Raw genomic sequence first — 12585 nt, forward strand, 5'->3', positions numbered from 1 at the left:
ACCCCGAACAGGTTCCAGGTTCTCAGTGAGGAACAGGGCACCATTCTGCTGCGGGCTACCCTGCGACCCCCGCAGTGACTGCTCGTAAACATTTCATTACTGGCTCTGCTTGTTTTTATTTTTTAAAGCGGCAAATGCTCTAATGATTCGAATATAAAAACAGCATAAAAAACTAGGTGCTCTTTCTGGAGCATTTGGTCCCAATGTTTTCCCTTCCTTGAAAAGGCCACCTAGGGCTCACTGCACGCCCCACCCCCGTCATCCAGACAACAGGCATAAACGACATAAACGAGAATTTACTTATTTTTATGTCTCAACTGTATCCTAGAAATAATAGTTGCCACTGTCCATGGAAAAAGTCACCTGCAGTTCTGACTGATTTGCAGAAATTTAAAGACATTAAAACCCTAGAAAAAAAGTTTCATCTTCTGCTAGTCAAACAGGTTAATCATCTGTGAATAGCTGATCTGAATTACAAGCAAATGCCTATTCTTCAATGACCAACCAGTGGTAAGGGCTTTTGCAGACTGATTATTACTTACAATTTCTTCCATATCTTTCAAATAGAAATTCTGCAGTGGGAGAGGGAGGAAGTGTGCAAGGAGGGTTTCCTTGTAGTGTGCATTTGTAAAACAGCACTTGGGACGAAACACAGAGAAACTCTCCCAATACTACTCCAAACTGAGGGCAAGTGTTTAGTCTCAGGGCAAGCCATCGAGTTCCCGGGGAGGAAAGGAAGACACAGGAAAGTCAGCCCCGACTTCCTTCTCTCAGAGGCTACCAGGCACACCTGGAGCTCAGGCCACAGTGAGCAACTCTGGCCTTCCCCCAGGCCAGCTCCCCTTACCCCCGAAGAAGCAGGGAGGACTCAGAGAAGGCAAGTGGCTTGCCTGTGGTCACAGGGCTTAGTGGTCACAGGCTTGCAGAACAACGCCACTCCAGCGTGCTCTGGGAAAACGGTGAAGTGGCTACAGCATGGTTGACTCTGCTCCACCACCCACCTCCACTCTTGCTCATTAACCTCAAAATAATGCAGCCTTGCATTTATGCATCAAACTGTCTGGACCCCACTTAGAATGTGAAGGTTGTCACAGCTATGCAGGATAGAAAGCAGAAAACGCTGAGCTCCTATAGGCCCGAGCCAGAGGATGGACATGGAAAGATGGGGTGTTCTGCTGAACGAGCTGGACACACTAGTACCCAGAGCCAATAAATTGTGGACAACTGTCATACAGATACGTGTGTGACGTGGATTTTTAAACACACATTTGGACTTGGGCAGTTTGGCAACCACTGGTTTACCCTGACCTGTGATAACGTGCTGGCTGGCTGCCTCCTGACTGCGCTTCCAACACTGTCCTGCTCTAGGTCAGCAGGGGGATAAAATGAGGGCAAAAGCCAGGGACCCTAGTTAGGGTTTACTTTTGAAAGCAAATAAGAGGATACGGGAAATACCCCTTAAATGTTTTAGAAGATACAGACCCTTTTTTGTTCGACCAATTTCTTTTTTCCTTTGTTGTTTTGATGACCTGGTATTTATTGTCCAATTTATTTCCATCTTAAAAGACAAATAGCTGTATCTTTCCAAAGGCAAAGGCCTACACTCATCTCTACACACACTCACATCAAAGTATACAGCAGCCTCGCCCGGCCAGTGTGGCTCAGTGGACTAAGCGTCGTCCCATGGACTGAGAGGTTCCAGTTCAATTCCTGGTCAGGGCACGTGCCCAGTTGCAGGTTTGATCCCCAGTAGGGGGCGTGCAGGAGGCAGCCTGTCAATGTTTCTCTCTCACATCAATGTTTCTGTTCCTTCCTCTCTCTCTAAAAAAATCAGTAATAATAAAAAACAACTTCAGCAGCCTTTTCAATGCAATAAAGCCAGTATTTCCTATGCAAAACATGCCGTCAGACATCCAGGATCACTATTTAAAAACATCTAAATGAAAGAGGGATGTGTGTACCTATGACACATATTCGTGAAAAGTCCTGGAAGTGAGGTTCACGTTATTGTGCACACAAAGCACATTTCTGTCCACTAAAGAAGAGTTTCAGGAAAAAGTGCAGTCATTAATTAGATTAAAAGTCATCACTGCTCAGGGCTCTCTGCTGTATTATTTATTATCTCTTCATAGTTCTTGTATAAGTAAGCTAAGACAAGGATGATACTAAGGTGATTTGGATTAAAAGCACCCTGCTAAAAATATACAAAATGCCTTAGTCACAGGTAAGGCCCATATGTCCAAACATGGCCCACCAGACTCTGCGCCGTGAGGACAGTCACACTGGTGTCCTTGCAGTGAGCTCGCCGACCTGTGACCGAGTGAGTGCAGCCAGGTCCCCAGCCTGCAAGCACGCTGTCCTCTAATGCACTCCGTCTCAGGCTCTGCCGGGCATGGCAAATACAGGAGGTCGGCCTCTGCGCTTCATCCCAGTCCCAACTCAAGGCCGAGGCCCTTGTGTGCGCCTTTAACAGAGGTTGATTTGTAGACACCCCCACACTACCCCACACAGTGCTGGGCATACTGGTTGAACCTATAAACTAAGCCACAAAGCCAAATCTTTGGATTTTTTAGGTAGAATGTAAAAGTAAAGAATTCTAAGAGTTTAGATTGTATTCAGAAATGAAGGAAACTTCTTTTGACAGCGTATATTCCAGAATATGACATAATTTTAGATTGTGTCTATTGATCCAAGTATGCTTACGGAGATCCTCATGCAGCAGGCATGGGCTGAGTCCAGGATCAGTAGTTGTAAACAGCTTCTTGGATGATTCTGATAAACAGGTCTCAGCACAACTGGGCGAGGTGGCCCTGAGGCCTCTGACCCAGCCTGCAAATCTATGCTTCTAGAAAGTACTCAGCCTGACTCTTTATTAAACCCATGTGTGCATAGGCCACTACCAACTATCTCCATCAACTGCTCTGAGCCAAACAGACTTTTAAAAACGAGTGGTTCCAGCTTCCTTTTCCTTCTGTTCCAAAACGAAGAACAACATGTGTATCCTTAGTCCACCAAGCAAATACTGGACTTCTCTCCACAGTTACAAAGAACATCTTAGAGAGGAAACACTTTCATCCTCATTATGCTACTGTGCGTGAGGTTCAGGTTCTTTCTGGAAATCAGGTTTCGGGAGGGAGAGAAGAGAGGGAAGACACAGAGCTTTCATTTGGCACCAAAGAAATGTCTCCTGTTTCATTGTGGTGCCAGACACCGTGGAAAGGCCAGTACATTTGGACAGTGTCAAACAAGATGCCCGTATAACACACAATGCCCAGCACAGACCTTCAGTACCAACTTCTCTTCAGGAGGATGGAGCCTGTCTCTTGTGACTGCCAAGCAGGGTATCACACTGAGGGGTCTGTGGGAAGGGCAGGTGCTTGGATAAACAGTAAGCGACTCTAGTGACTCCTTGACATTGCAGGCCTTGCCCCAGTGAGGCCAGAGAACCTAGTGTTGTACCCCTAAGGCTCCCTGACAAAGGGTTTAGTCACTTAGAAAATGAGTCTAACCACAGGCGAAAATAAAGCAAAATTAATAGAACCCCAAAAGCATAGCACATTATGGCAACTACTTTTACTGATATAAAAGAACTAAGGATCTCATAGCACATATAATTTGAAAAATATAATTTCCTGGGAATTTTCAAAATAACTAGTCTCAGTTTTCTTGAATGACCATTAAATGCAGAATTCTTATAGGCACTGCTGAGACTGAATATCCTACTGGGCCTTAGAATTCTGTTGACAATATTACATAATCTGTGCTACAAGACGCCCACAAGTTTTTCCTCTAATAAACCACCTGGCCTTCTCAGTGCCAAGAGCTCCAATGTCAGAGAGTCTCTTACATCACACCAGTTCCCTCAGTGTGTGCATTTCCCCGACAAGACTGAGAAATTCCGCATCATTTGCTCGTGTGGCCTTTGCAGACTTGCAGGTGTTGGCTGGGAGAGAAGCGGCATTTTCCAAGATGCACAGTAGCCTGCTGTTCTGAACTGGGGGACAGGAGCAGGCCTGGGAGCTTGAGCTGACCCCTGCCTGTTTCCGGGACACTGATGGACTGTTACGCAGTCCATCTCTAGCCTTCTCGCGGCCACGCCTGCTCATGATTTTGCCATTTAATGGCTGCTGAGCACTTTCCCCAAGAGAGTAGAAAGAAGGAGACACGTAAGGGCCGTGAGGGTCACAGGCGTCAGTGTGCCACCTATTAGTCCCTCAGGAAACAGGCCGCCTGGGAGTTAAATGAAGAACCAAAGCGAGGCTGGGAATTCATTCGCACTGTTGTGAGTGTCTGCAGTGGCCGAGCCCGCCCATCCATGGCTGTGTCATCGGTGCTGTCACGGCGGAGTGACGAGCGGCTAAGGAATGGCCAGCTCTATCTTTAGCCTTTGACAAAATGCAGGCAAGTCCAATGATGCCTATGCAGGGGGGGGGTTTAAGGCATTTTTCACCAGGTTTTAATAGCTTCAGAGCAGCGCCACAGGCCAAATTTGTCACTGAGACTCTTCTAGCTGCCACGTTTAAAAACTGAGAGACAGCAGCTAAAACTAATTTTAATAATACATTTTATTGGGTATATGTACATTGGGTTATAATGTATCCAAAATATTATCATGTAATATTTAAAAAATGATTAATGAGATATATTACCTTCATGGTTTTGTACTGTCTTCTAAATCTCAGGTGTTCTCACAGGCCATCGCAACTTGGATGCGGAATTTTAATCAGAAGTGCTTGGTTTGCATTTTAATTTCAAGAAATTTACAGCTGGAAAAGTGGATTCATTCACATACCTAAGTTACTTCAAACAATAACTGGATTATTAGATTTTAATTTAAATTGAGATGAAATGAAATTAAAAATTCAACTCTCCAGGTGCACTAGCTATTTTTCAAGTGCTTAATAACCACATGTGGCTTGGTGGCTGCCGTACAGAACAGTAGGTCCGAGCATCTACCATACACATCACAGCAGGTAAGACAAGGATGAGGGATGGGATGGATGAGACATACACAAATAACAATATAAAACAGGATATGATACTTGCTAAATACAGAGAAAGAAAAGCATTCATTCCAAGGAGAGAAAAGAGCACCCACAAAGGAAATTTGGTTGCAAAGCTCACAAATGTTTATTGACTGGTGATTATGGTTGGACATATGCTTAGGAGTGGTAACAAATAGAGCTTAAAAAGGTAGCTTGGGCCCTGGCCGGTTTGGCTCAGTGGTTGGAGTGTTGGCCTGCGGTCCGGGGAGACTCGGGTTCGGTTCCCACTAAGGGCATGTGCCTTAGTTGCAGTTTGTCCCCGGCCCTGGTTGGGTCGTGCGGATGGTGACCACTTGATGTGTCCCTTTCACGTCAATGTTTCTCTCTCTCTCTTCCTCTCTCTCCCTCCCACTCTATCTGAACAAAAAACAAAAAAACGAAAAAATGTCCTCGAGTGAGGACAAAAAAAAAAAAAAGTAGCTTGGGGCATTTCTGCTGCCAGCCTGAAATAGCTGGCCCAAGAGCTTGTTCGAAATGCACTGCTAATGAGGGAAAGGTTTCTGGTGAGGATGGAACTGAGCTGTGTTTCGGGAAGATTCACTTATGTTGATGTGGGCGATGATGGAAGGGGGGACAGTTTGGTGGCAAAAAGACCAATTACCCACTGCACTAGTCAAAGCAAAACAGAAAAAAATGAGGGAGGCACAAGGGAAGAAAATTAGAGAATTAATAAATATGTACATAAGATTATCGGGGCTTGGCAATGTGGGCAGGGAAGCAAAGAAAGGGAGGAGCCAGAGCGCTCTGTAGCAGTGAAAATCAAGTATAGAAGAAAGGCTAGATGGGAAAAGTTATTTCTAATATATTCACATATAAAAGTTTTAAGAGAAGATTGGAATATATGTATACATGGGCTGGAGTGGTGGAGACCTTTGGGAAGAGAGAAAAGAAATCAAAATCTATTTATAGAACCGTCAAATTAGCAGAATGGGCAACTTTCTGAGGGTCTGAGTAAATTAAATTATGGTACCATTTATTAGAAAGCTTTGCAACTGTTAAAAATTATTGCTCTTGAATTGTATCAAGGGATATGGCAAACTACTTGTGTTTTGCTTTCATTTACTTTTTGAGAAAAGCTCTAACTCTGAAATCTTAGGTGGATCCTGAAAAGCTCCGGTTTCACCTGGAGCCCTTAGGAGCACGTAGCAGGGTGGTGAGGCACAGGGACCCAGCACCCAGCACCCACGACTGACCTTAGGAAACCACACAGCGGACCCCCTCGGAGCACGTCCACCTCCTAATGATCTTTACGTTCTTTTAACGTATGCTTTCTTGGGTAACTATTTACTAGAGAATGTTAAATGTAAGATTCCTCTTTTTTTTTTTTTTTAATACAAAGTAAAGTGATCTATAATTTCCCAGTTCTAAAATTGGCAAGGTACTAATGATAGGGTTTATTCTTCAGCTAGTTACCACTTTGGGGAATCAGGCAAATACAATGATCATCACAATCTAGAGCACAAGGGAATAAAATTAAAAAAAATTTTTTTTTGTAAAATAACATGACAACACAAGTATAGGAAATTGATATTTTTCTGTGATATTTTAAAAGTCTAATAGTTGCCTTTTTTTTTTTTTAATCCTCACCCGAGGACATTTTTCCCATTTATCTTTAGACAGATTAGGAGGGATGGAGGGAGGGGGAAAGAGAGAGATAGAGAGACATATCGACTGGTTGCCTCCCACGTGACCCCGACCAGGGCTGGGGACAAACGGCAACTGAGTGCCCTTGGCTGGAATCAAACCCGGGTCTCATTGGTCCGCAGGCCGATGCTCTAACTGCTGAGCCAAACCGGCCAGGGCAAATAGTTGCCTTAAAAAAAAAAAAATTTCCAGGAGGTACAAACGAATTTCCAGGAGGTACACATCTATTAAGGAACAAACGAAACTGTGGATCTTTTTTTTTTTTTTAATTCCCACCCCCCAACTCTTCTCCCCTTTGGCAACCATCAGCTTGTTCTCTGGATCTATGAATCTGTTTCTGTTTTGTTTGTTTATTCATGTGTTTTGTTTTTGGTTTTTGATTCTTCATATAAGTGAAATCATATGGTATTTGTCTTTCTTTCTGACTTATTTTATAGCACAATACTTTCTATGTCCACCCATGTTGTTGAAAATGGTAAGATTTCATTCTGTTTTATGGCTGAGCCATATTCCACTGTATACACGCACCACTTCCTTATGCACTCATCTGCAGATGGGCACCTGGGCTGCTTCCAGATCTTAGCTATGGTAAATAATGCTGCAATGAACATAGGGGTACATACATCTTTTACAACTAGTGTTTATGTTTTCTTTGGATAATATCCAAAAGTGAAATTGCTATATCATATGGCAGCTTTATTTTTAATTTTTTGAGGAAACTTCATACTGCTTTCCATAGTATGCTTTCCATGGGCTGCACCAATGTACAATCCCACCAACAGTGCATGATGGCTCTCTTTTCTCCACATCCTCAGCAGCACTTGTTATTTGTTGATTTACTGATGGTAGCCATTCTGACAGGTGTGAGGTGATCATTTATTGTGGTTTTAATTTGCATTCCCCTGATGATTAGGGACGTTGCACGTCTTTTCGTTTGTTTGTTGGCCATCTGTATGTCCCCTTAGAAGAAGTGTCTATTAAGGTCCTCTGTCCATTTCTCCTTTTTTAAAAAAATTTTTTTCTTTTTATTGATTTTTGAAGAGAGAGGAAGGGAGAGGGAGAGAAAGATAGAAACATCAATGAGAGAGAACATCGACTGGCCGCCTCCTGCATGCCCCTCACTGGGGATCGGGCCCACAACCTGGGCATGTGCCCTAACTGGGAATCGAACTGGTGACCTCTTGGTGCATGGTCGACGTTCAACCACTGGGCCACACTGGCCGGGCCCATTTTTCAATTGGATTGTGTGTGTGTGTTAAATTGTATTAGTTCCTCATATATTTTGGATATTAACCCCTTATTGGATGTATCGTTGGTGATCTCCTCCCCTTCTGTAGGTTATCTTTTTGTTTTGTTGATGGTTTCCTTTGCTGTGCAAAAACTCTTTACTTTGATGTAGTCCCATTTGTTTATTTTTTCTTTTATTGCCCTTGCCCAAAGATACATACCCAAACAGTTATTGCTAAGAGTAACGTTAAAGAATTTACTGCCTGTCTTTTTTTCTAGAAGCTTTGTGGTTTCAGGTCTTACATTTAAATCACTTTACATTTAAACTGAGTTAAATGAGTTTATTTTCATATATGGTGAAAGAATATGGTCCAAAACTGGACAAATACATGTCCAGTTTTCCCAATACCACTTGCTTAAGGTGTATTTTTAAATGAAGACTTTAAGTTTGGATAATAAAATTCCAATTTTGTTTTTAAAAGAATATGCACCTATATGCACCAAGCACAGAAAATAAGTGGAAGGAAGGGCACCCAACTGCTACCAGGCATGGCACTGAAGGTGCAAGGGCTCTGACATTTGATATTTTGCTATTGCTTGAACTTGCTACAGAGAACGTATTATTTTTATTTTTTGAAAGGACGACAAAGAGCCCTGGCTGGTTTGGCTCAGCAGTTAGAGCGTCGGCTCGCGGACCGGAGAGGCCCAGGTTCGGTTCCCGTCAAGGGCACATACCTCAGTTGCAGTTGGTCCTTGGCCCCAGTTGGGGTCGTGTGGGTGGCAGCCACTCGATGTGTCTCTCTTGCACCCATGTTTCTGTCTCTCTTCTTCCCTCTCTCCCTCCTGCTCTATCTGAAGATAAATGCAAAATAGTCCTCAGGTGAGGATTAAAAAAAAAAAAAATGAGAGACAAAGAATAAGATAAACTACACATTCATACAAGGAAAGGACTGAAAGGAGTAATTTTTAAAATTATCTCTGGGTCATTTTTATTTTATTACAAACTTTTTTTATATTCCAAAATATATATGTAATACTTCTATAATCAGAAAAAAAGTCATATATGGAAATAACCTGTAATACGACTGATGGTAGAATCTATTTTAAATCTGTTTGTAAAGCCAAAGGTTATGGGGTTGGGTGCTCCTTAAGGAGGTATGGATCCAATTTCTCTTACTTCTTTGGGGCTATGCTTACTTTTATTGCCAGTGAAGCTATTTCCACATTTAAAAAAATGATTTCCATTCAACGTGGCCAAAGAGGAGGATCGAGGCCAAACACAAGGCAAGCTTTCCTGACAGAAGACAAAAAGCCTCTGTAACCAGCAGAATGAAAACCTCACCAGTGGAACGTGACTCTTTTGTCATGAGTCACTTCAGTGGCTGGGGGACAGACATTTTTAATGAGAACAAAGGGCAGGAGAGTGATTTCAGTGCTCTGGTTGTCGTTCCAGGCCAAGACACTCGTAACTTTATATCACAATGATGGAGACAAAGAACAAGGTGTCCCATTCACTGCCAAGCGCCTGCCACCAAAGGGCCCGGCCTTCGCAGAGCCTGTCACTGAAGTGGAAAGGAGAAGGAAATCTCAAGGAGCGCGAGCAGGTAAATCATCAACAACCATATAAATAATGGCAGAAAATGGGCAAAGAGATGAAAAGACGCTGTCTGATCATTCACCAGCCAATGGAAAGACGTGCACTAAATCAGGGCCTTCTCTGCTGGACGCTGTTGTTTTTACCGAACAGTTAAGCACCCAAGGAAATACCAGTTGGGTCTTAAAGACAATTTATAGCAGGGCTGGCCTCTTTGCACCTGGCTGTGTTTTGACAGCAGGTTTCGTCAGTTTACAGCAGAGATTCTTGTCTACACAATAAGCTGTCACTAATGCAACTAGACCTTTGGAAAAAACCTACGGTTCAGAGGCTAATCTCTCCCCTCCATGCACCTCCCCTCCCCCCCCCCCTTTTAATGAAAAGCAAAAGCCTCCTGCTGGTGGCAAACCCTCAGCCTCTTCAGGGAGAATCAGGAGCCTCCTGAATGAGAGGGTCAGTACAGCCCAGCGGGGTGCGCCTGCCTCTGGGCGCGGACTAAGGACTCTTTCTGTTCTCTCCCCTGGAGGCTACCTGCTGAACACTCCAGAACTAGGAACTCTGGAAAAGCTCCCCACTTTTCCTAGCTTCTAGACCACGCTAATAATGTTGGGGAACCTTGCAACAGCCTGGCCTAGGAACACAGGCATTCAGCAGCCTCAGAGGATGCCCCCACCATCGCCCCACTAGGATCAGACAGGCCTCAACCTGTTCCCCTGAGATGTTCATACTCAGTGAGCAGCCTGGTTTGGAAGGTACCATCTTAGCAAGTACAGGAGCTCATTATAATGTGCATGAGTCGAAAGCACTTGCCTCCCAGGACCAGGTGCTGCTTGCCCACCCCTACTTTTGCCTTTTTAGGACTCAGAATCGTATTCCTTTTTGCTTGTTTGTTTCAGAAGGACTGGGCCAAACAAACAACTTTTAGCAGGTGACCCCAAAGCACAGCCACTATCCTAGGAATGTGTTTGCAGTAGCGGGTGGCCGACGTTTTCTCGCGTGGTGGACCAGGACAAAGTTGTGAGGAGAGGGTTGGAAAGGTAATGGAAAACAGCCTCGCCTAGTCCTTAATTTCATGGTTCACAGACATTCATTGACATTCAGACACTCCCAAAGGGAAGCTCATATAACCAGCCATGAAACCAGAAACGAGCAGGCTAATGGGGCTAACGGGTCCAGGGCGGGTTCTCTCCGCTGGGGGATTCACTCCCAGACGCGGGGCTGCAGCCACGCCAGGAGGCCCTGATGGACAGCTCCAGGCCTGCAGGGCTCTCTGACCAGACCCATTCAGGACGCCACCCTGGGACTTCCCAGGGCCCAGGCTCTGGCGACAGCAGCACCTGGCCTGGTGATGGGCAGGGCTGCCTTTTAGGCTCCGGGAAGCACAGGCCCCAGGGAGGTGGAGGGAAGAAGAGGCTCCAGGCCAGGCGACTCTCAGGGAGCTGGGCTGGCTGGAAGCCATCTCTCCCTCAGAGTTGCCCAGGGACTGAAATGGTGGGAGAGGGTAAAATTTTCCGTAGGGACACGTCCCGGTGTCTAAGACAGAGAAATGAATCTTGAAGGCCATCCAGATGAGAAGCCAGCCTGAGGAAAGGATGCAGAGATCGAGGAGGAAGTCAAGGGGCAGCTGAACCAGGAAATGATGGAGAAACCATGGGTGGGACTGGTCAGGGAAGCTGCAGGCGGCCAGCTCACTGTCTGGCTAGGTTCAAAGGAAAGAGCTGGAGCAAACCCAAGGCGGCACTGACCTGTGGCCTGCGACACTACCCAGAACACACACCCCACTCTGCAAGAGATCCTTCACACACAGTTCGGGGCCAGCAGCACGTCCGCTGTGACACGGGTCACCACAGCAGGCCGAGGAGGGGTGGGAGACCATCCTTTTCCTGACCTAGGGATCTTCCACTCAGGAGGGTTACTTTTACATTTCTAAATCTATAAACACATTGCTGTCAGGACTGATGCAGGGTGGCGAGCCTCACCCCCCCTCTGCCTCCCTGACCGTGGTGCGGGCTCACCTGTGGTAGGCCGGAACTCTCGAGCCAGTCTCGGAAGATGCTTTCAACAGACAAATCAAGCCTTTAAAAAGAACAAACAACAGAAAGAAAGGGATTAAGAGTTACAGAGTGCTGATGACAGAGGTCTTTCCAAATATTCAGGCACATCACAGCACAGATACTCCAGAGCAGCACCTGTGCTCTGGGGGAAGAGCCCCGCTGCCCCAGCCTGAAGTGTGGAAGGGGCCCAGGGACACTCAGTCCAGCTTGTTCTCAGTCAGCAGGATGAAACCCAAACAGGAGGCAGCCAGGACAGGTGCCTTTCCTGCTCTGAGAGGAACGTTTGGGCTGGGAGCCAATTCAGGGAGGACTGGGCATGTCCATAAGACACATCAGGCATGACCACTTCCTAAGAGGGGGACAAAATGAAACCTGAGCATCACAGTATTTAGTCATCCAAGTGAAATTTGAACTGTATAGTGACAATGAGCTACGACAACAAAAACGGCGCAGTCACTGTGGGAGTGCGGCAGGGCTCAGGTGCACCCGGGGCCTCCACGGCCTCTGCCTTCAAGCAGACCCATGTTTTGCGTTCCCTGAAATGTTATGATTGGTCCAGAGTCCACTGCAGTCCATGTGGTTTCATGCCCCACTGATTTGCATTCTCCTTAAATGCACTAAGTATCCGGTATATTTACCATTGATGGACTTGAGGTTGTGTCTCCCTGAAGTTTAAAGCAATTCCTCCCCTGCTTCTAGGAAACTCCTGCTCCGGCCCAGCTTCTCCGCTCTTGGCCTTCCTGGAGCACCCCTCAGGCTGTGCCACGTCCACCATGCTGCCTGTCCTCTGCCACAGCACCCATCATGACTTGTGACACGGATTTATTTGATTACTTGACTTCTAAGGGTCTCCTTGCCGGACTGAAGCTCTCTGAGATCAGGATCCACGCCTGTTAACTCACTTCCTAAACCTAGCCTGGAAACCAGTCTTGGCATAAAAGAGGATCTCTAGAGATGTTTTTTATTGGAATGAATGAGAACACATTTCACTATTGACGCAATAAAAATCATTCCTTTTAAA

The 12585-nt window shown here is 45.5% G+C and overlaps 1 protein-coding gene across 1 annotated transcript in view; it reads right to left on the reverse strand.

Moving 5' to 3' along the window:
- Window positions 1-12585, reverse strand: part of LOC118629797 (aminopeptidase O (putative)) — a 339962-nt gene that overhangs the window by 91043 nt on the left and 236334 nt on the right. The window contains exon 12 of the mRNA XM_036261438.1: window positions 11526-11586. Coding sequence (XP_036117331.1) covers window positions 11526-11586 — 61 coding nt within the window. The remainder of the gene's footprint in view (window positions 1-11525; window positions 11587-12585) is intronic.

The sequence above is a fragment of the Molossus molossus genome, unplaced genomic scaffold (assembly GCF_014108415.1).
Source record: "Molossus molossus isolate mMolMol1 unplaced genomic scaffold, mMolMol1.p scaffold_m16_p_14, whole genome shotgun sequence".
Lineage (NCBI taxonomy): Eukaryota > Metazoa > Chordata > Mammalia > Chiroptera > Molossidae > Molossus > Molossus molossus.